This window comes from Manis pentadactyla, chromosome 7 (assembly GCF_030020395.1).
Source record: "Manis pentadactyla isolate mManPen7 chromosome 7, mManPen7.hap1, whole genome shotgun sequence".
In the NCBI taxonomy this organism is placed as follows: Eukaryota; Metazoa; Chordata; class Mammalia; order Pholidota; family Manidae; genus Manis; species Manis pentadactyla.
Window position 1 is genome coordinate 5,165,359 of NC_080025.1, and position 23,240 is coordinate 5,188,598.

Consider the following 23,240-nt stretch of genomic DNA (forward strand, 5'->3'; position numbering starts at 1 on the left):
AATAACCCCAGAATGACCTGAAGATGATTTATGGACCACTTCTGCCTTCAGTAGAAAATCTCTAGCTAAAATGTTAAAGCCTTTGGTTTTAATCTCGTTTGTAAAGTGATTACCAAGAGGTGTAGATATGTCAATAATTGGAAAAATGCAACTATCTTCAAAAGCTTTTGCTTTATTTAGACATAAATGAGGTCTCTTTACAGAATTTATGTCTTGCTGATGAAACAGCCGATCACTTATAAACATACATGTGGTGATTCCTCCAGTGGCTGAGTATGTCTGTTGCAAATGACCTGGGGAAATAACTAAGGATGGGCTTAGGGACCCACTGTACCCACTGTAAGATGAACGTGAGCTGAAACTTCATGGCACCTCCATAAGCTCTACTTACTGATTGGTGGGGCACAGAGACATTTTGGATTTCCTGGAATTAATGTTGGCAGAGAGCCGCTGTTGAAGTAGTCCCCTGGAGGTTTGAGTATTTCCTTTTCCCAATGCGTAGTTACAGTGGTAGAAGATGATGAGAATGGTGAAAGGCTGGAGCTTATTGAAAATCTGAAGGTTATTTAAATTATGTTTACTTAATTATGAATAAATGCATCCTGCTGCCCTTCAGAGTAAGTTAGTAGCGGGCAGGGTTTATATCAAGTAAACAACGTCTAAAGACTGTGCTGTTCCATAGGCATAAGAGTACTGAGTGGCGTGAAAAGTTAAGGTAAATAAAGATAGAAGAATCCTAATGAGATGGTGTCTGACTTTCAGTTTTTCTTATTCTATTTATTATTTTACCAGACAAGCCTGAATTTGTGTAATTACATGTAGGCAGTAGAATGTTACAGAAGAGAAGGCTACCTTTGAAAGCCAACTTACATTCTGAAACGTAAGGAACATCACGTGCGCTGCAAGCACTTTTTCAGTATTAATGTGTGGAGTCCGGAAAGGAGTCCCTGACGCCGCCGAGGCTGCTGACCCACGCGCTGTGCTCGGCACACCGGGAGCCGCGCAGTAAGCACTAGGGCTCTGCTGGAGCCGCGTGCAGGCGTTTTGTGTAATAACAAATAGTCAATTAAGAGTTCTAGGTAGAGAATCGGGGTTTATGTGTGTGGTCAAAATCAAGGTTGGTTTTATTGTTTGCTTATTACTATATTAATCAGATATCCAGCATGAAACAGTTTTACCTGAAGGGAGGTAGTATAAGGATAGGTGTCTTTTTCATCATCATAGATCAACTAATTGATACTGTGCTCAGTAGATGCCGTTGCGAAACCCTAGAGGTACCTGAACTTTTCAGGGCACATGAAATAAGTGTGAAGCTTTCTTCATTGTACTTCCAGTGCTCTAATATCTGTGTAACTTTTTTTCCTTTCTAATTTGATTGAATAAAGATATTTTAGTGTTGCTTTGGGAAGAGGACCACTTACTTAAAACATTTGAGAAGTGCTTTCTAGTGGTTATGTCAAATGTTTTTAGTTGGTTTAAAAAAAAAGCACAGCTCTAACTCTAAATAAAAACTTTTATTTATTTTTTCTGTCTTTACAGCAATCAGCAGGTCCAAGTGTGAACATCTATTCTCAGATAGTGAGAACTTCTAAGCAGTAATAAACATTAGCATTATTGGGTAGCATTTGGGTTTTATGCTTCTGTAGTGGTTTCTGAAATGCCCAGAATGTATAAGAAGAAGTCAATAATAAGTCTTAATGGTTAATTAAAAAAATTCTTTTGTAGCAAGCTGCCAGCTAGAAACACTAAAATCAGTTGGACATCTATGAGAGGGGATCATTTTACAGACCACGTGGCTCGGAAATCTGAAGAGCAATGGGCATGTGTGGCCTGTACGCTGATAAATAAGCCTGCTTCTGATACATGTGATGCTTGCCTGACTTCAAGGCCTATTGGTAAGACTGAATTTGGATTTTGATTTCGTTTCAGTTCAAGGCTAATTGTACAAAATCAGGTATATATTTTGTTGCATCTTGATATTTCATAACTAAGTAAAATGCTTTCTTTCTGAAAGGTTTAAAGAAACTGCTCGCCTTTGCATGTAAGCCATGCTAATATCTGTTGAGTGCTTTTTTTTAACAGGGAAGGAAAACATGCTTGTGCTAAGAGTATGTGCCTTTGTATCTCAGAAAACTGAGATGATCACATCTGTTCTCTACTGTTTCTAATGAATTATTCAATAAAGCTTTGTTTTATGCAGATTTCAGCAACTTTTGAGTTTGTTATTCAGTCCAAGTGTTTCATAAATTGAAAGGGAGGATTTCTGTAAGAATATCTTTGCAGGTGGAATAGAAAAATGCTGAATATTTTCTCTTCTTTATCCTTCCTACCCCTTGTTATTAAAATCTTTTCCCAGACAATTGTACTGATTTCATTGAAATCCTTCAGAATAACTCTTTATAGCTCACAATTTCATGCGTTCAGAGAATGTAAAACCTCAGAGGAAACCTGTGATTAAGAACCATCTCATTGATGCTGCTTCTATTGTGTTCTGAAAGTGTTCTTTCTTTCTTCAATTAGAGATGAGAAAGTTCATTCTTGGCTTCTGGACCCCACATTGTGTTCGCTGTCACACTGTGTTTCGTCCTCTGGGCCAGAACCGCAGGCTCGCCTCTCGCACAGCTTTGCTGAAGCAGGAGGGATGGTGCCCTGCTGTCTGCCACCCACTTCACTTCTGGTTGTCAAGCCACAGTCTACTTCAGTCTCCACATTTATTTCAGCACTCTCAAATGCCTTTGCATATCTCATAACGATTTTCTTGTTATTTTTTCTGTGCATGAAAGACATACATCTTAACTACAATTTAGAATAATTACAGTACAGATTCCAAAATCCTAGGGTTCTTTGTTGAAACCTTTTTAATAAATGTTAAGTCTTTGCAATTCATCTTTCACTTTGTCTTCTCATTCACAGAAATATTCTTGATAATCTAGACATAGGCCTCTAATTGCTGACCTAAAGCTTTGTAGGACATCCCCTCTTAATTACCACTGTGTTGATACTCTGCCCAGTACAACATTGATAGCTAAATAACTTTTAGATGCTTGAACATAATAGGAAGTAAATATAATTATTTGTTAAACTCATCCGAGTCCTTAAAAGTTGTTGAAATTTTGTACTTTATATATTTCATTTCCAAACCAAAAGATGGTTAATTCTGGATTGCCCAAGGTAACTTTATATTACTCATTCTATGTATTAGTTCACTGAAGTAAGTAAACTAAATAAATGTTTTAATCAAATATAAAAAGATGTTTCAAGTCGTCAATGTATTATATTTATAGGAATACCACAGAACTATTAATCTCTCCTTCCAGATTCAGTACTCAAGAATGAAGAAAGTTGTCTTGCCCATAACAACTTAGTGAAGTACCCTTGTAACAGCTTTGGGAAACCAGGCACAGAAGTGAAGATCAAAAGGAAAACTGCATTTGGAACTGCAACACTTGTCTTGACTGATTTTAGCAATAAAACCAGTGCTTTGGAAAGAAAAAAAAGCCAAAACCAGATACCAGAAGGGGAATTTCAAAACTCTCTTCCTCCAAATGTTTGTTTTAGTGATAGGCTGCACCCCTCCAAGGAGAGAACAAACCATCTAACTCAGCTATCTAATAAAGTCAGTGTATCATCGATGGTCCGCTCCCCGTCTGAATTATGTAGTCCAGCATATAAAAAATTGAAAACTGCCCATTGCTTATCACCAGATGTCAAAAGTTGTGACCCTGGATCTTCAAACAGGTATGATGCTGCTAACCTTGATCTGTAAGGTGTTTGAATTAAGTTTTAAGAAGGCAGAAAAACTGTCCAGTGCTAAGGAAGTTTAATTGATTTTGGTAGTGTAAATCAAACCCTGAAAGATTATTCTATTAATTTGCTTCCTTGCTTCTCTCTGGCTCATAATGTTAGTGAAGGGAAGGGAATGAAAACAGAGTCTTGTACATCTGTCAAAAGTTATTTTTTTTGTGACTGTAACCATATACATGGTCAGTATAGAATATTTGGAAAATACCAGAAAGTATGGGAAAACGTTTAAATCCCCCATAATCTTACCTGTTATCAGTCACCACTTTTAGTATTTTTTAAAACATGCTTCCTTTGACAACCATAACAATAAAATAGTTATTTTACCAGCAAAATGAATTCATTTGGGAATGGTAAATTATATATATATAAATTATATATAGACAAAGCAAACTATAGCAAACCATAGAGAAGTCCAAAGAAACAAAGGGAAGGTCAGCTTTTATTAGATTTTAGGAGGAAATTGGGGAGGGCTGTTTGGCAAAAGGTCAATGGAGGAGAATGAGAGTTTGAGGCCATGACGGTTTCTTGTTGGCTGGGAGCCGTGATTAGTGCCTGTTGCTGGACAGGGAGAGATTGTCCTTCATCTTCTTAAAAGCAGGAGATAAAATTCCCATGTGATAAGTGTCCTCTTGTCAAGATAAGAATTTCTTCCCTGTTTCTGCTCCCCCGATGCCTGCTGTATGGAGCGGTACATGCGTGAGAGCTTGCCCATCAGGGCTTCCTGACTCATTTTCACTCCTTCCATGAAAGATAGTTTTCTAGAAGGGAAACCATGACCACTTTAATGCTAATTAATGTCTCGTGATGCAAGTTCATGAAGGCCCTAGTTGAAAGTGTCTGAGTTGGGATCCTATCCCATAAGAAAATCTTCTTTTAGCAGCCTTTTCTGCCCTGTAGCTTAAGAGGAAAGAAGTAGATGTCATCATTTAAAAATAATGTGGCACACATTGTACCCAGATGAAATATCTTGGCATATTTTTATTTGCTTAGTGCTTTGTAGGAAATCTCAGACAATTTAACTAATGAATTAGGGATTTAAGAAAACATTACCATAACCTTAAATGTAAGTGATTTATTCATAAACCATTAGTAACAGGGTCGTCTGACTGCTCACAGCTCACAGCATTACTTAGAAATGCAGCAGTATGTGTATGTGCTGGATGTAAGGACCCCAGCACTGAGGCTCTAGAATCAATCAAGATCAACTAGCAAAATAAATGCCAACTGATGAAACGCATTCACCCAGCAACCCTTCTGCACCCAGCTACTTTACAAGGAATAAATTGCAAATTACTGTCATTTATTTCATTTCTCTCCTTGTCTGGCAGCTACAATGTTCATCTTGTGGACAAGATGCAGAGCAGAAGCTCACAACATAATATGATTAAAGCAGGTGGTCCACTCAGAGAATTTATAGCCAGTTTATTTTTTCTTTAATAATTATATGGTAATTAATTTGCCTTTTGTTATCTTAATTACTGATCTCATCACTATATGACACACATGCTATGCTGGTGAGGCATATTTTCGGATTGGTCTTTCGATATACTCGAATTTTATCTAGCTACTGGATTATAGTAAATTAGATGTTTGAACCAGTATTTAAGTGGTTAAGAATAAGTGCTAGAAACAGTTTAAAATTTTTGATTGAATTATTGTAAATACTGAGCAATACATAGAGTGCACATTCAGAGAATACATGTTTGAGGTTTTTCCGGAACTGATTCCAGTAGAGGTTCCCATGGATAAGTGAAATGAAACTAACAAAACCGCGAACATTTTCTCAAGTCTGCTGCCATCAGAGTTGCGAGACTTCTACCTCTAATCATCAGGGAAGCTCTAACCCCTTTGATGTGCTGCTAGGCCTCCTTCTGGAGTTCTCAGTCCCTCAAGGACTGTATGACAAATTAAGCCGTGATAAACTGATCACTGAAAAAATACTACCCATTCTAAAATTACAAACCTGTGTTTGGTAATATCCTCCTTGATATTTTTTAATATATTGAAGTACATAAAATAAAATGCACAAACCTTAGTGTCCAGCTTGATGAATTTTGACATGTGTATTTATTCATGTAACCTCTGCCCAGATCATGATACCAAAAATTCTCACTGATTTCTTTTCCCCTTCACCTATTTCACCCATACCCCTCCCTCTCTTTCATGGCAACTGAAAGTCTGTTCTCTGTGTTTATGAGTCTGTTTCTATTTTGTTTGTTCATTTGTTTTTTCAGATGAAATATAAGTGAAACAATATAGTATTTGTCTTTCTCTGTCTAACTTATTTTATGTAGCATAGTACCCTTTAGGCCCATCCATGTTTTCACAAATGGCAAGATTTCATTCATTTTTAAGGCTGAGTAACAGTCCATTGTGTATATGTACCACATCTTTATCCATTCATCTATTGATGGACATTTAGGTTCTTTCTGTATTTTGGCTATTGTAAATAATGCTGTGATAAACATAGAGTGTATGTATCTTTTTGAATAAGGTCTTTTGTTTTTCTTCAGGTAAATTCTCAGAAGTGGAATTATGGGTCATATGGTTTTTCTATTCTTAATTTTTTGAGAAACCTCCATACTACTTTCCACAGTAGCTGCACCAATTTGCAATCCCATCAGCAGTGTACGAGGGTTCCCTGTTCTCGAAATCTTCACCAACACTTGTTATTTCTTGTCTTGTTGATATTAGCCATGCTGACTGCTGTGAGGTGGTACCTCATTGTGATTTTGATTTGCATTTCCCTGATGATTTGTGATGTTGAGTATCTCTTCATGTCTCTGTTGGCCATGTGTATGTATTCTTTGGAAAAATGTCTATTTCAGATCCTCTGCCCCCTTTTTTAGTTGGAACTTTGGTGTTGAATTGTATGAGTTCTTTATATATTTTGGATATTAACCCCTTATCAGAGTTATCACTTGCAAATATGGCCTCCCATGTGGTAGGTTCCCTTCTCATTTTGTGGATGGTTTCCTTTGCTGTGCAGCATTTTAGTTTGATGTAGTCCCACTTGTTTATTTTTGCTTTTGTCTTCCTTGCCTGGGAAGTTGTATCAAGAAAAAAGTTACTAATTTGATGTTCAAGAGTATACTGCCTATGGAGGTTCATGGTTTCAGGTCTTACATTTAGGTCTTTAATCGACTTTGAGTTTATCTTTGTATATGGTATTAGACAATAATACAGTTTTATTCTTTTGCATGTTAGCTGTTCAGTTTTCCCAGCATCGTTTATTGAAGAGACTGTCTTCTCCTCATTGTATACTCTTGCCTCCCTTGCCATTTATTAATTCACCATGTAAGTGTGGGCTTATTTCTTGGTTCTCTATTGTATTCCATTGGTGTATGTATAAAAATACTTTTTATGCCAGTACCATACTGTTTTGATTACTGTAGCTTTGTAGCATAGTTTGAAATCAGAGAACATGATACTATCAACTTTGTTATTATTTCTCAAGTTTGTTTGGGCTATTCAGGGTTTTTTGTAGCTCTACACAAATTACAGGATTATTTGCTCTAGTGTAGTAAAAAATGCCATTGGTATTTGGATAGGGATTTCATTGAATTGTAGATTGCTTCGGGCAGTATGGCTATGTGACCAATATTAATTCTTCCTATCCATGAACATGGAATAGCTTTCTTTACATTTGTGTCTTTAATTTTTTTCATCAATGTTTTATCACTTTCAGCGTATAGGTCTTCCACCACCTTTGTTAAATTTATTCTTAGGTATTTTATTCTTTTTGATGCAACTGTAAATGGAATTGATTTCTTAATTTGTCTATAAGTTTATTATTTGCATACAGTAATGCAAAATATTTCTGTATATTGGTTTTGTCTCCTGTGACTTTACTGAATTTATTATTTGTAGTAGTTTTTTGGTGGACTCTTTAGGGTTTCTATTATAGTATTAAAGTATCATGTCATCTGCAAATTAATGACATTTTCACTCCTTCCTTGACAATTTGGATGCCTTTTATTTCTTTTCCATGACTGATTGCTATGGCTAGGACCTCCAGTACTATATTTAAAAGAAGTGGTGAGAGTGGGCATCCTTGTCTTATTCCTGATCTGAAAGGAAAGGCTTTCAGCTTTTTGCTAGCTGTGGGTTTGTTATATATGGCCTTTATTATGTCAAGGTATGTTTCCTTTGTACCCATTTATTTAGAATTTTTATCTGGAATGGATTCTTGATTTTGTCAAATGCTTTTTCAGCATCTGTTGACATGATCTATAATTTTTATCCTTTTGTTAATGTGGTGTATTACCTTGATTGATTTGCAGATATAGAACCATTCTTGCATCCCTAGAATAAATCCCACTTGGTTGTGGTGAATGTATTTTTAATACATTTAATATATTTTTGTATTCAGTTTATAAATATTTAGCTAAGGATTTTGGCATCTGTGTTCATAAGGGCTGTTTGTAATTTTTCATTTTCGTTTTGCCTTTGGTTTTGTTATTAAGGTGATGCTGGCCTTGTAAAATGATTTGGAAGGTCTCCTTCCTCTTAATGTTTTAGAACAGGTTCAGAAGGATAGTTAGTAACTCTTCTTTAAATGTTTGGTAGAATTCTCCTGTGAAGACTTCTAGTTCTGGAATTTGGTTTGTTAGAAGTTCTATGATTACCTCTTCAAATTGTTTACTAGTCATCGGTCTGTTCAGATTTTCTGTTTTTTCCTGGTTCAGTGTTGGGAGATTGCACATTTCTAGGAATTTATCCATTTCTCCAAGGTTTCCCAATTTGTTGGCATAAATTTTTTCATAGTAGTTTCTTATAATTGTTATATTTCTCTGGTGTCAGTTGTACCTTTTCCTTTCATTTCTGATTTTATCTGTTTGAGTCCTCTAATTTTTTTGCTGTCTAGCTAAATATTTATTAATTTTCTTATCTTTCCAAAGAACCAGCTTAGTTTCACTGATCTTTTATATTGATTTTTAGTTTCTATTTCTGATAGATCTTTTGATATATCTGATCTTTGATAATAGTTTTTAATCTGATCTGTTTAATGTTACTTGTTTATTAATAAGTATATATTGAGAACCTATTATACATCAAGCATAGCTCTCATTTCTAATGACCTGTACCTCAGCAAACTACAGCCAGTTGTTTTTGTAGATAAAGTTTTATTGGAACACACCCTATTCTCACTGGTTTTATTTATATTCTCACATATTTTCTGTGGCTTCTACTCATGCTACAGAAGCACTGTTAAGTAGTTGCAACGGAGATTGTAAGACCCCAAAGCCTAAAATACGTGCTATCTGAGAAAGCAGTGTAGGAAACAAGGAAAGGGGAAAATACCTTTACTTTTTAATTATTTTTAAAAATAATTTAAGAATGGTATTTTGTTCCTTAGAAATTAATGTAAAAATGAGACGGGATGAACTTTTTTTGTCATTAAAACATTTTAAAATAGGGATATTAAGGGAAAGGACTTCTGGTTTTAATTAATGTGAGCTCTTCTCTTCAGCTGCTTTATTAAAAAGACTAACTCTTACGAAGGCATTGTTAATATATGTAAAATATAAGAAATTTTAAATGGTAATGAAGCTCCTTTTCGAGGAGAAAGTTTTGCTTATACAGCTACAGTAGAAGGCCAGCTTCCAGCCTTCGTGCACTGTACACAGCAGTACCTCCGGGTCCTCTGCTCCTAATCGTGGAGGAGAGAAAAGCTTCTGAGCCAGCTCTACAAAATACGCATTTCTGCTCTGCCAGGCAGCCCATTCCTTGCTGAAATATGATTGCAACTATTACAGTGGCCTTGATCAAAGAAAAGCATAGAAAATTGTCTTTAAAGTAGGCAGTAGAAAGAATTATCTCAGTGGCCTTGTCAGAGCCATTGATTGAAATTGGCTGCCAATGAGAAAGTGATTAGAGAAGGTTGTGACTCTGGGTACTTCGTTGGGTAGGGGAGCGGCTGGACCTGAGAATATTTTAGAGGAAATAGAAGTGGTCACACTGTAATGCTGGGTAACGGAAGAACCACATATCACAAGTGGAAACTAAGTAAATTGGATGTACTGGGTGCACAATTTAGCTCTTTTTTTTCTTGAACAATTTAAAATACATACTTTAGGCACATAGGTAGATTGGAAGTAAATGAGTGAGTGTAATTACCTCCTGTTGACCGTGGGCCACTTCTTGATACCATTGTTTTGTACAAGTAGAATTCTAAGCAGGGGGCGAGGTGGTGTGACTGATCTGTTTAGTGCTATTATGCTGCCATTATTGTGTAACCTGTCGTTACAGTGACCATCAAGTCACTATGACAGATGGTACTTGCACACTCAGAGCTGGCAGCCCTCGCTGCAGTAAACACAACCGCCTCTGTGTTCTCCGAGTCGTGAAGAAGGACGGTGAAAACAAGGGCAGGCAGTTTTATGCTTGTCCTCTTCCTGGAGAAGCACAATGTGGATTCTTTGAAGTACGTAACGTATAAGATTTACAAGTTTACTATAGTGTAACTGAGTAGTTCGGTTATTAAAATGTAACAAATAGAAATCCTTTTCTGGTTTTACTTTTAATTTTAAATAGTAGCTATATATTGACATGTAGTCTAAATTCTGAATGTTGAATGTCTTAAAATTCAAAGATGTTCATCAGAAGCAGATAAATGACCCAAGTAATAACTGTGAGATTATTCCAATACATCATATCTGTGACCACAAACACAGAAGTGTTTCTTTGTTAATAAGGATAGAAAGGTATTGATTGACTTCCTGGGTGGCTAATAATCCAAAATATGAATGTATTCTGCCTAACTTCAAAACTATGTCAAAACCTTTGGGTTATGCTTTGGATAGAGGTTCACATGAAAAAACCATTTCCATGCCTCAGATTTACAATAAATATAGCAAATCCTGCTACACAAGCTTGCTCCTCAAAAAAGGTATGATGCAATAACAATTTAGGGATAGGCGATGCCTCACTCCTTTCTGATCTCTGAGTGCGTCTCTGGAAATGAATGTGAGATGGACACAAGCATCTAGGGTCTCTTGACTGAGTGTCATCTCTGCATTCCTCAGCACGGGAGCATCTTGCTAGAAGAGCGTGGCTCTCATGTTTAAAGATGCATATTTTTCCTATTGCTTCATCTGGTGCATATCTAAGAAAATGCCAATCTGTTTCAGTGCTAGAGCAGAAATTTTCGGCTTGGTTTTGTAGAGAAATCTTCATTGTGGTACCTTTCTAAGGAAATTCTCAGGGAAAATTGGACAATGATTCTAGAACTTAACCCCTTCACAAGATGTCACTCCATCCTTCTAACCTACAGATTTCCTCCTCAAGAAGGTTTTAAGATTTAATGGAGAAAATATTACTAGCAGTATTAATAACACCACAGCCTGGTTTACAGCTCTCTTGAGGCCAAAATCAGTAAGAATTTTACAACGGAACCTACCTAAATTAGTCCAGGCAATTCTGTATTGGATTATCTCATTTCTTAAGAGACTAAAGAAATTTTGTATCGAAATCATAACAAATCTTTGATCTTAATAGTTGTAACTAAAACAGACTATAGTAGGAACATTGGTGACTGCTTTACAGCAAGATTCTGATCATCTTCAATTATTCTGGATAAAATGAAGGAACTTGTGCAAACGTGCTTTTAGACAGAGAGCAGCTCAGAATTATGGCAGTTTTCTGCATGATTTACGGAGATTTGTAAGAGAGCTGCTTCTTACAGGATATAAACTTCTTTGAGGCCCGCAGTGACCTGTCTATAGTACAGCATCAGATTAGCAGTGACGGCAGTGAGGACAGTGAGGCACTCATCAGGTGTGCCCGGTTCAGCTCGTACGTCATTCTGAGTGCCAGAACTTGACCATCTTTCTTCTGTTTGTCGCCCGTAGTGGGCAGATTTGTCCTTCCCGCTCTGCAGCCATGGCCAACGCTCCATTGTGAGGACCGTGTTGAAGATTGGACCCAATAATGGAAAGAAATTTTTTGTGTGTCCTCTTGGGAAGGCAAAACAGTGCAGTTTTTTCCAGTGGGCAGAAAACTGGCCAGGAATCAAAATTACTCCAGAATGCTAATATTCTCTCCTTCTGTAGGATACCTGGCATTTAATCTCTTCAAACTGTGTATAATGTTCAGTCCCCTTTTGTTTAATAGAAAGGCTTTAGAATATCTATGGCACATTGTGAAGTTATTAAACTATTTGAGAACTGTTCATTTCTTTTATGTGCGTCGTCTTTCCATTCTGTGGCAATGTATTTTCTTACCTTGATGAATACTATATGTGTTTCACCAAAACACACATATGGTATATTTCATTTAGAATGTATATTTAATGCATTTAGTAATGACAATAAAGTACTTTCAGCGTTCTTCTCCTTGTTTCTTGTAACATCTTTGGCAGTGATTTTTTTTTAGAGGATTATGCATTACAATAAAAGATTTTGTCTGTAATGAATAATTTTCTCAGGTATTGCTACTGTTCATAATATATGATTAAATATACTTGTTTTCTTAAATGAAACTTAGGAGATGAGCTCTCCTTCAAGGAGAAGAATATTTTATTTTTTTATTTTAGTCAACAAACATCAAGTTCCTGTGAGATGCTAGAGGTGTGCCAAATACTTGTATAACTTCAAATGCATTTTCACGGAAAGCTATGGGGATTCAGGATATAAAAGTAACATTTAGGAACAAAAGAAGTCTGTATATCAAGAGAAATTAATTTACATTTTTCTGATCTTGATTTTATATCTATTTTAAAAATAAGTCAATTCCAAAAGCTTAATAATGTGCTATTATTTTTTATTTCTGTTTTTATATATCTCTTCTTTTTCAATCTTTCAAAATTATTTCAGGTAACTGTATAATTATTTCCTAAAAGCAAAACCTTAATCTTAAGGTATTTCTGCATGTTTATAGACAATTCCATTCATAGCTGGTTCAAGCTATCTAAAAAAATAAATAAATTTGAAAAGGACAGCATGGAAGATGGCTTGAGCCCCTTTCCTTTTCTGTCACTAAATTGTCCTTGCAGAGCTTTAGACGTTGATAGCATATGAAGTTACCAGCAATGACAGAGTATTTCATTGTCTTATCTGAACTCTACGTCTTATTTGAACTCTACGGAAGAGGCACAATTACAACCAACGTAATTTCAATGATCTTAATCCAGAGAGCTCAACAGGACAGTGACTACACACGTCAGACCAGAAACTGGGCTTGACCATTGGTGATTCCAGGGGACCTGATGACGTACGTGGTGCGCCTTCAGGAACTGCATACTAAGTGTATAACAAGGAGGGACAAAGCCCCATGCAAGATGTGCTTCCGTGAGTTCCAGGCTCCAAAAATAAACAAATTAATTATAAGGAAATGTAGGCAAATGAGACACAATCAATTTCAATATGACACATTAGGTAAGAAAGGTGCACGATTGACATGAAGAAAATTTAACTGAGAAGCGTCAAAGAACCAGATGGATGGATGAAACAGGATCCTCCTTAGAAAGGATGAATGGTTAAAAAATGGCATTCTTCCAGACTTAATTTTTGAGAGTTAATAAAATTTCTTTTGAGAATCTCAAACAAGTTTTCATCCCATTGTGGAGAAGGCTCAAACAGCTCAATTTTAGATTCTGGACAACTGGATAACTATATTCTGCACAAAATCCAAAGCAATACTGGAAGGTGAACAAAAGCAGGCGTATTCTGGAGGGATGTAAAATTTGGAAGGAGAGGCCAGTAATTTTCCATTTTTTGCAGTTTTTTATCCAAGGGTAGAACAAAGTCAGTATCCAGCAGGCTGGCAAAACTTGGGCAGGAAACACACAGTCCTGGCCTGAAGAGCCAGCAGACGGTCTGGGCAACCACAGCCTGTGGAGAGGGGGGAGACATTTGGAGACGGCGAGCCCCAAGTTCTGCATTTAAGCTCTGCCCATCTCTGACGTCTGAGCCGCACACATGTGGGTGGGGCAGACTCAACCCAGAGCAGCCGCAGATAAAAGAGCCGAACCAAAATTTGATCTGGCACCCGAAAGAATTTGCAGTTTGAATCCAACCTTCAAATTAATCGCCTACTGAGCCCAAAACATCAACACTGTGTGGAGGGGTATACCAAATCAGAGCACCACAGCATTCAGGATTTAATCCGAATCAGGCAACGTAAGAGGAACCATAATAACGTGAGCCAGTTTCAGAGAAAAGACTGGCAAACCAGACTGACTTCAAGATGACCAAGATGTTGGCATTAGCAGACGCTTTTGGGGTAGCTTCTGCATCTCTGCTCACTGAAGTAAATACTGAAGGGAAATGATGCCAGATGGGAATTCAAATCTTCAGGAAGCAATACAGAAAACGTGAAATGACAAATACCTAAGTGAATGCAAAATAATTGCTTTTGTCTCTTAGTTTCTTTACAATACATGGACCTGTTTAAAGCAAAAAATTATAACATTGTCTTGTGAGATTTATAATGTAAAATATGCAGATATTACAAACACAGCATTGGCATGAGGGCAGAGAGGTCAAAGATGCTATATGATTGCAAGTTTTCTACATTTTATGTGAAGTGTATTTTCACAGAATCTTACCAAGTATTGTGCATTGCACACAGTAGAAACTTGGTAAACATTTGTTGACTTTAATAGTTGAAGGTTTAATATGCCAATCGATTGAACGTTTTTAACCTTGTTAACCACTATTCAAACTTGAATCCACATAAATGCCTTTGAGAAGAATGTTGCTGACTTATTATAAAAGAAATTCCTCAGTGGCTAAGAGCTGTTAAATCTTTCTAGTAATTTAAATGAAAGTGTCTTTTTTGCCATTGCACAGAAATTTGCTTCCAAATGGACAGGCCAAAACTAATTAGATCAAAAGATATGCATTCAATTGAAAAGGAAAGAAGATCTAAAAATAATGCTGCCTCACTGCTACACTGTATTTAATAGATTATGGAGATGAAAAAATGTAACTACTCCCTACAAAGATCATGAGCTTAAACCTCTGCCTTTTATAGGAAACCGAACCAACTGGTTTATATAATGTGTTAGCTTTGAATCCAGTTAATCTCTTCTGAGCACCTACTATGTGAAAAATTCAGTGATAGGCATTTTTAAAGAAAGCCTTGCTAATACACAAATGAGGTAGTGAATAAGGGATAAATAGCCCCGTGAGCAAGTGTGGAAGGGTCTGGGGAAAGAGCTTACATCTGATTCCTGAGCTTCAGGAAAGAGCAGTGAATTCCACCTTGATGAAGATTTGCGTATGCACAAGGGCATTTCAGACAGTAGGCACAGCATAAGCAAATATATCTAAAAGCAGCAGCCCAGGGAGTGTGGGGAATAGCAAATAGTCCTGTTTGGCTAGATCACAGGGTATGTGAAGGAAAATACAGGAAGAGAAGAAACCTGTGAAAAGAGTACCAATTCCATCTCACTGTTACAAAATGAGTCGCTAAGATGGTCTAGTTCTCTCTTCTGAGGATGTAAAAATAAATGTCAGTCTTTCCCCTTAAGGAGCCTATGGGTAGATAAGCAAGCCAACACATGCTGAGATCTGCGCCAGATTAATGGTGCACACAGAGGGCCTTTTGAGCAAGTGGAGAAAGGAGTCTCTTCTGCAATGGTTGCCAGAGCAGTACGTATGATGCTTAATTGCTCAGATTCTTTAATGAGTTTGAGTTCTTACTGCTAGTTCAGAGACCTGCCCCATCCCTTACCTTGACCTTGACCATGTGACCTTGAACTCAGTATTCTATTAAGCTTTGGCTGTTGTGTGTTAAGTGGCAGTTACCTCATTGGTTAGATATTGCTAATAACGGTGCTCTCGTAGTGTTGTTTTTGAGGAGTCAGTGCTGTATCCATTTAAATGGCTTAGCACAGTCCCCGGTAGTTAAAAAACTAGAGTTCATTTTATTATATTTGTTATTCATACTGCTCCTCCCACTACAATCACAACTATTATCTTAGGAGGTTTCAGAGAGGAAATAGTAATGGTAGTAGCCTTACAGAAGGACTTGGGTCTCACCAGACAGAGGACTCATGGTAGAAGGGAACAGTGTGAGGAAAGCATGGGGAAGTGCATTTGGCGTTTGAGGAATACAGAGCCTGGAACTTTTAAAACAAGATATGGGGAAGAAGATACTGGGGTGAGTTTTGTTTCCAGTGACATTAAAAATTTAGGAACAGAAAACATGAACTATTCAAAGTCTTAATTCATGAAGAACTGAGAGGTCGAAAGGTTCAGAGTAATTCAGGCATACATTACATTCTAGATAGCAGTCATATACCCAACAGTGAGTATGAACCACTGTAGGGAAAATGGAAGTTCCTTGGCCAGGATTCTGATCTGATCCTGATCTTGCTCATGGTGTCCCTGCAATGATGGAATACTTAGCCTACTGCACAGGTGCGTGCTTGTATCCCTGTGGGCAATAAGCCTTACTGCCGGTATTGCTCTAAAAGAGCTCCCCTGGTGTGGGGAGCAGAGCTAAGGAGCAAGAGAGCTGAGGCTGGGAGCAGAGGCAGAGAGCCTGGAGCAGAGGCAGTGAGTGGAGCAGAGGCTGAGGGGTTGCTGTATGCAGACGCGGATGTGATTCTAGCACTTGACCTGCCACCGTGAGAATAAAGCAATAAAGCTTGGTAGGAGCCCCCTTCCCTCTGTTTTTTTATTGATACATGATTGATATACAATCTTACGAATGTTTCACATGAGCAACATTGTGGTTACAACATCCACCTATATTATGAAGTAGCCCCCCACGCCCCGTCGCAGTCACTGTCCATCCGTGTAGTAAGATGCTCTAGAGTCGTTACTTGTCTTCGTTATAAACCCCTTTTAACCCACAATGTTTCATTGTCATTTTTTGGCCTCACTGAATCCATAGTGAACTTGCCCAGGGCTGAAACCCTCAGGTGAGACCACCACTATCAATTACATGACTGTATTCCCATTTCCCTATTTCCTTTATGGCAGAAGAGATTACAGCCTTAAGTGCATGGTAACATTGCATCCATCTGGGAAAGTGGTCATAGGATCGCAGTTTCACCCAGAGTGATGGGCCCAAGCTGTCCACAAGGTCCCGTTCACTGAAATCTGTTTTAAAATGGGTAAATCCAATGCTAAAAAAGACAAAGCAAGGCCTTGGGCACACAGAGCATGGAGGAACCCTCATCTTGGAAGTTGCAGAATGAAAGCCAAGGGTTTTGGGGTTGAAATACTTTTCTGCTTATTGTTTGAATCCTGTTGGCTTTTCTAATGAGAGTATTGAGAGAGGAAAAAGGCAGGAAGTTTAAAAGAGATGAAGAAATGAAAATGTGATGATATTAAAGCAGACCTTGTGAATAGAAAGGGGGAGACGAAGAGGAGTAGCAAAGCTGTGTGGACAGTCTGCATCCATTCTGGCAATCAGACACAAATGTATGGATAGGCAACAGAAGAATCTTCCAAATTTTTAAAACTACACACTAGCTTTATGGACTAAATGCTGTCATAACATGTAAAACTGCAAAGCAGATTAGCAGTCTGTAACTCCAGGAAAAGGAAATCCTGGGACAAAATACCTCTAAAACCAAGATCAGTCAAAGGGGGAAATAAAGTTTAAAACCCACTTACTGCTTACAAACTGCAGTGTGGGGCCTTCTCTCTTTCCTGCTCCGCAGAAGCAAGCCAGCCCATCCTCGGTTGCCCAGGCAATCACCCATTGATATGGAGATGAACCTTTACCCACCCCTAAGGAATGCCTAATGAAATGCAGACGTACTAAAGCCAGGCGAGATATTCTGGAAATATTATAATTTTACCCACACAGTCTTATTACCACAATTCCATATCTACCTTCCTTACGAACATCTCTGTGTCATGGAAATCGCTAGCATTGACATTTTAGTTTTACAGTTAATAAATATTGTCTGCTTTTAATATGCATTTATTTTTCTCATTATTATATTACTACATATCACTTGTTTGGCTGCATTTAAAAAGAATTTATTTTGTTATCAGTGGCAGAAATCAATTTACAGAACTGAACAGAGCAGGAAAAATGTGAAATCTAAGTATTTGGGTTGGTTATTGACTCATTAATAACTCATTTTTCTCCAAACTTGAGTAATTTAAATGCATATGAAATGATACAGGATTACAAAGTACATTCTTAAAGTGATAAGTACTGTATCTAGGATCTGAGTTTATTGTTATCACTTATTTAAAATAAACAAGCAAATTCCATTGAGATATGGTCTCATTTTCAGGAATGGTCTATTAGTAGACAGCAGTGAGCACAACAATTAACCATATCAGCACATTAAAGCCTAATGTCTAAACTCAACATAGCAGCAAACACACATCCTACCATAGCCTATTAAGTAATCAGAAATGATTGCAGATAATTAGCTTGTGAACAGCTGCATGAACTCAAGTATTCCATTTTTTATCAGACGTGGAGACTTAAAGTATGAGAAAGGTTTATCAGCTATGTCTTGAACTAGGTCAGAGAGTCACCATGAAATGAAACTGGGGACTGGGTCTAATGTTTGATGGCATATTGTCATTTAAAATTTTCTTCTGATAATATTCCTGATGTTCATGTGAATATAGTTGTATATGGGAAAAATACGGAAATATAGATACTACCAATGCCCAAAAAGTTCTTGTGAAACAGAATAATTTAGAAATCAGTTAGTAAAATGTTTTTAATGAGTGTGTATCATTCATACTTATTTGTATTTTTAGTTCAAATTTGATTTGCACATTCCCATATATCCCATCTAGATGAGATTATATTCAGATATATGAATGATGACATTCAATAAATATTGCATTTGAATAACTAAATGTACTTGAAAGGTATTTGTTAAATTAAAAATACAGTTTCCTTTTTTCTACAGCTTTTTTACTAAAGATAAAATTGGGTGGAACATGATAACTATCTTTAGAAATCTGACAGACTATTAGGAAAAAGAAAAAATATATGTTTATTTCATACAGGTACTGAAAAGCAGAATAAGAGACATTGGTTTAATAGAAAGGATAAAATCCTCAAAATTGGAGTTCTTTACACTGAAATGGGTACACTGCAAGGTGTTAAGTCCTGCCAGGGATGTCATCAAATAAATGGACTGACCGACCTACTCTAAGGTAGGTATGGTTAGAAGGGGTCTCAGGTTCTATCAAATGTTCCTCCAAACTGTGAAATGCCAGGAACTAATCCTCCCAAGGACATGGTTCAGCAATAAATGAATGTATCCTCACTGATGGTGCTGAACTTTTAGGTGGTACCTTCTGAATACTTACATTGAAGATTTTATATTTTGTGCAATTACATTTGACACGTTTATTTTATTTCTGACAGAAGTGAGTTTTTATTTAAGGGCCTACCAAGGGTAAAAAGTTAAGTAGATGATTGATAGATGATAGATGGTGATAGATAGATGGATAAAGGATAATAAACATGTAATTAAGAATCATGAATTGTAATCACAGAGAATTAGTTCTGTTGTATGTATATTTTTCTCTCAGTTACCTTCATTTTTATAGCATTCATTTAACATATTTATGCACCTGTTGCTGTGGTAGTCTGAGAGTATAGATGAAGAACAATGCTTCAAGGAGTTTAAGGTCTGAGAGACACAGGGTGCAAAGAGGAGACAGGAACAGGAATCCCTATAGCAATCTGAGAGACGCCTCAAGGCTGCTTGCAGGAGGTACCCCTGGAGGTGAGGAGTTTGCCTGCCTCAAACAGGCAGAGATCAGAAAGAGCCTTCAGGCAGAGAAGAGTTTGTAAAAAGCGGTTTGCCTTGGGAAGAGGCTATTGTGTTATACCTATGAAAGGTAACTAAGCTAAAATCAACCAACTTTGGTAGCGGGAATTATTTTCATGTTGTTCATTCATTGCACGTTATTGATTATCCTCACCCAAGTTTTCCAAGAGTGGGTTTCTGTATGTTTCTGTAACTACTGTCCATTTCCTAGAGCACTGCTGGAAAAAATACTAATAAACATGTGGACCAGCTACTTCAGCATCTCCTCAGAGCCTGGTGGTCATCCAGGACCGAGGCCCAGCGGGATTTGCTTTACCCGGCCCTCCGGGCGGCCCTCCTGCCCGCTGGGTCTGTGAGCCACTGTTCCAGAGCGGAATGCTTGCTTGGGCTTTACAAAACATTTTGATCTACTGTATTAGAAGAAAAAACATGTAATACTTTTTAAAAATGGGTGTTGTATAATTAGGTAAATTAATTTGAAGTAGAATAGGAATCTGAGATAAGGCAATGAATGGACTGGGAATCAGGAGTCCTGGTTTCTAATCCTGACCCTGCCACTAAATAATCATCATCATCATCATCATCATCATCATCATCATCATCATCATTACCATTAAATAATGTGTAACTCTGCCAAGATCCTGAACTTCCCTTGGACCATTCTTCAGCCATAAAACAAGAAGGTTGTGCTGGAATGTCTTTCCAGGTCTAAAATACTGTGGTTCTGAACAGGCTTTAACATTCATTATTTGCATAATTAAATAATTTAATCTTTCCAGTCTCTGTGCAGATCACCTGCAAGTGTTTTCACTTCTTGTGTCTTTTGAAGGCCAGCTGCCCTTGCTCCTGGCTGTGTCTCCTGTCCGTTCCTTAAACCCGAGTAGTTTCTGCCTGCCTGCCCTCTTTGGGGTCCATGGTTGGTTCACCACACGATTATTTAAAATGAGATACTCTGACCCTTGTACGTCTTAACTCCCATGAAGGCTCCATGATTAAAAGAGATTTTGAGATGAAAACAAAACAAACAGCATGCATCTCAGAGGGTGGAACGTCCTGTCATGAATGCCAGCTGAACAACCCCCAGGGATGGCAAGTAAGGGGCTCTCAGGATCGCAGACTCTAGACCTGGGGGGAGAAATTACCCTTCCCTTGGACGCTTTGAGTTCCCCTCCCTCCTTCATCCTCCCTGTCTCAGTTTTGTGTGTGTGTCTGTGTGCAGATTTTCTTTCTGCTGAATTGCTTTGTCACCAAATCTTACATATGCTAAACTGCAAACTTCCGAAAGGCTGGATTCAGTATCACCCCACCCCATAACACTTAGCATAACATCCCAAACAAATAATTTCTCAGTAAAAGCTTAAGCAATACCTGCTTAAAGAATCAATGCTTACTGCCTTATGGTCCAGGCCACAGTCAGTAAATTGGTTTTCTTTACAGTCACTGGTGCTTCCTTCCAAAATATTTTACCTGTATTTTGCAAGGAGGTACAGGGTTTCTATTCACCTGCTTGCTGCTTTATCTGCTCCTGCTCCTTTTCTGTTGTGATCTGTGATGGGGGAGCTAACATAGGCCGGCACTTCCGTTGTATCTTCCACAATACAGGGCCTTAGCACTCCATGTTTTCTGTTCTGGCACTCCACTCCTAACTCGTCCTTGGGTAATGCAGCTTCTGCCTGAGTGCCCTTGAGACCCACTTAGAGCATGTGCATGGTTGATCTGAAACTTTTCAATAACCCTTCTCTGCCTCGGGTAGGAAATTCCAGGAGAACGCTCTGTTTCAGCATCGCTTTGCAATCATTGCACCTTTATGCCTCATGGTCTTGCATCCCTGAATTGGTCTTATCTGCGGGAGCTGATTGTCCCGTGCTTCGCAGTGGGGCTGCAGCCATTACACGTTTTGTTTTGGAGTGAACATCGGTAATTTTGATCCATGGTCAATTCCAGTGGTGTAAAATCTTCAAAGTTGCTATTCTAAAAATATTGGAAATACTTCATTTCTACATAGTACATCATCTTTGGAATGTAGATTACCTGTAAGCTCTCCTGGTGCCACTCGTCAGGGAACATAAGCAAAGTCTTTCTGAATAGTCTCAATGTGGGTAAACTGTTTTGTCACAGATAAGTTTTGAGCTACTTATTGCCACTCACTTTACTCACGGGGTTGATCTAATTTCACTCTCTCAACTTGTGCTTACCCTTGTCTTTCTCCATCTCTTTTCCCTTTATAAGATATGCATAAATCAATGAAAGGAAGTCTCATAAAAGCTTTCTCTAAACCTCAGATCAGTTCAGGAACCTGTCTGATTTTTTTTGTTCCAGTAAATGTATATTTCTAGAAATAATTACAATTGTAACAAGATCATTTATTGTATAACTAGTTGAATAATATCTGTCTCCTTTTTTAAAATGAATGCTCCATGTGGGCATGGATTTTTCTCCTAGTGATGCCCCAGCTCCCAGGCCATTGGCATGAGGACCCTAGCAAGCATTCTACAAATGGTTGTTGAGCTGGTATCCCATTGCTTTATTCATTTTGGCTGTCATAATTCTGTAAACGTAACCCTTTGGCCTCAGAGCTGGTAAGGACTGCTGTTTTGCTGATCAGTGCACCCTCTCCCTGTAGGCCATCCTGCTGTGGATAAGAGTTTGGAATCCAGTTTACTATGGAAACCACACTCCTGCCCCATCCACAGAGTGGAGTGATTGGTGGCTGGGCTGCCCGCGCTGGACGGAGCAGAACTCACACAAAATGCGGCCACCTGTGCGCCCGCGTCTCTCAGATGCCACACCAACCCTCAGCACATTCTCTTTTAAGGTAAGTTGCAATACAATTGATTGTGATTAGAGCACTTAATCTGTTCTCTATAACTGATTAAGTTCCTGCTTGATTGTGTTACAGCTTCATCCATTTACTTTGATTAGATTGTTGCTGGAAATATGTGGGTACAATCAGGCTTCTGCTGTTGTCGAATTCCTCAGGGCGTTTCTAAATTTCTCCACCTAATCTTTTCTGCTATTCCTTAGGGTATGTCATTTCTACAGATAACTAATCTCATCCATTATGTTTTCAGTCTTCCTGATTTTATTCTTGGAGGGCAACTTTATCTCAAACCCCCCGGGGTGACTTTCCTGTCCTCCCCGGGACAGCTGCTCCTGGAAAGTACTCCTTGCAGAGGGGACAAGGCCATGTCCTCTTTCTTTTCCTGGTCCCTGTCTCAGAGGAGTGGCAGCAGAGCCTTAACTCACGTCAACGAGTAAGAGAGCTTTCCCTGCATTTTTCCCTGGGGGCCTGCAATGTAAGTTGTGTCAACATCTTCCACATATTAGAGACGCCAAGCAGGCAGTAGCACAGGTTGTTAAAAAATAACAAAAGTGTCTGCCCCATGTTACACATTTTTTCTTAAGTATTGTTGACACACAATCTTATAGTGGTTTCAAGTATACAACACAGCAGTTCAACAGTTCCCCATATTATTAAATCCCCACCCCCCAGTAGTGCAGTTTCTATCTGTCATCAATGGTATACATTTTTTTAAAACCCTGCAATTTGGTTTATATCCAGCCGCTCACATTCAGGCTCACTTTCTCCAAGGTAAAGTGGGCCTGGTGACAACTCCGGCCCCTCTCTCCAGCCACCCGGCTACAGGGGCACGTTCAGGGACGCAGATGCTCGGGGACACTGGTCTGAGGCCCCGTGGTGCCCTGCGTTTCTTCTTAG

The 23,240-nt window shown here is 38.2% G+C and overlaps 1 protein-coding gene across 6 annotated transcripts in view; it reads left to right on the forward strand.

The window, feature by feature from the left end:
• Window positions 1-23,240, forward strand: part of NEIL3 (nei like DNA glycosylase 3) — a 585,035-nt gene that overhangs the window by 66,711 nt on the left and 495,084 nt on the right. For 4 of the 6 annotated variants that reach the window (XR_008998668.1, XR_008998669.1, XR_008998667.1 and 1 more), the window contains 4 exons: window positions 1,726-1,895; window positions 3,318-3,738; window positions 10,057-10,231; window positions 22,146-22,337. Coding sequence is in view for 2 of the 6 variants with exons in the window: in XM_036894185.2 (XP_036750080.2) it covers window positions 1,726-1,895; window positions 3,318-3,738; window positions 10,057-10,231; window positions 11,658-11,840 (949 nt within the window). In the remaining 4 variants the exon portion in view is untranslated. Of the gene's footprint in view, window positions 1-1,725; window positions 1,896-3,317; window positions 3,739-10,056; window positions 10,232-11,657; window positions 12,134-18,749; window positions 18,900-22,145; window positions 22,338-23,240 lie in introns of those variants that run through there. The other 2 variants (XM_036894186.2, XM_036894185.2) reach the window with 2 other exon arrangements.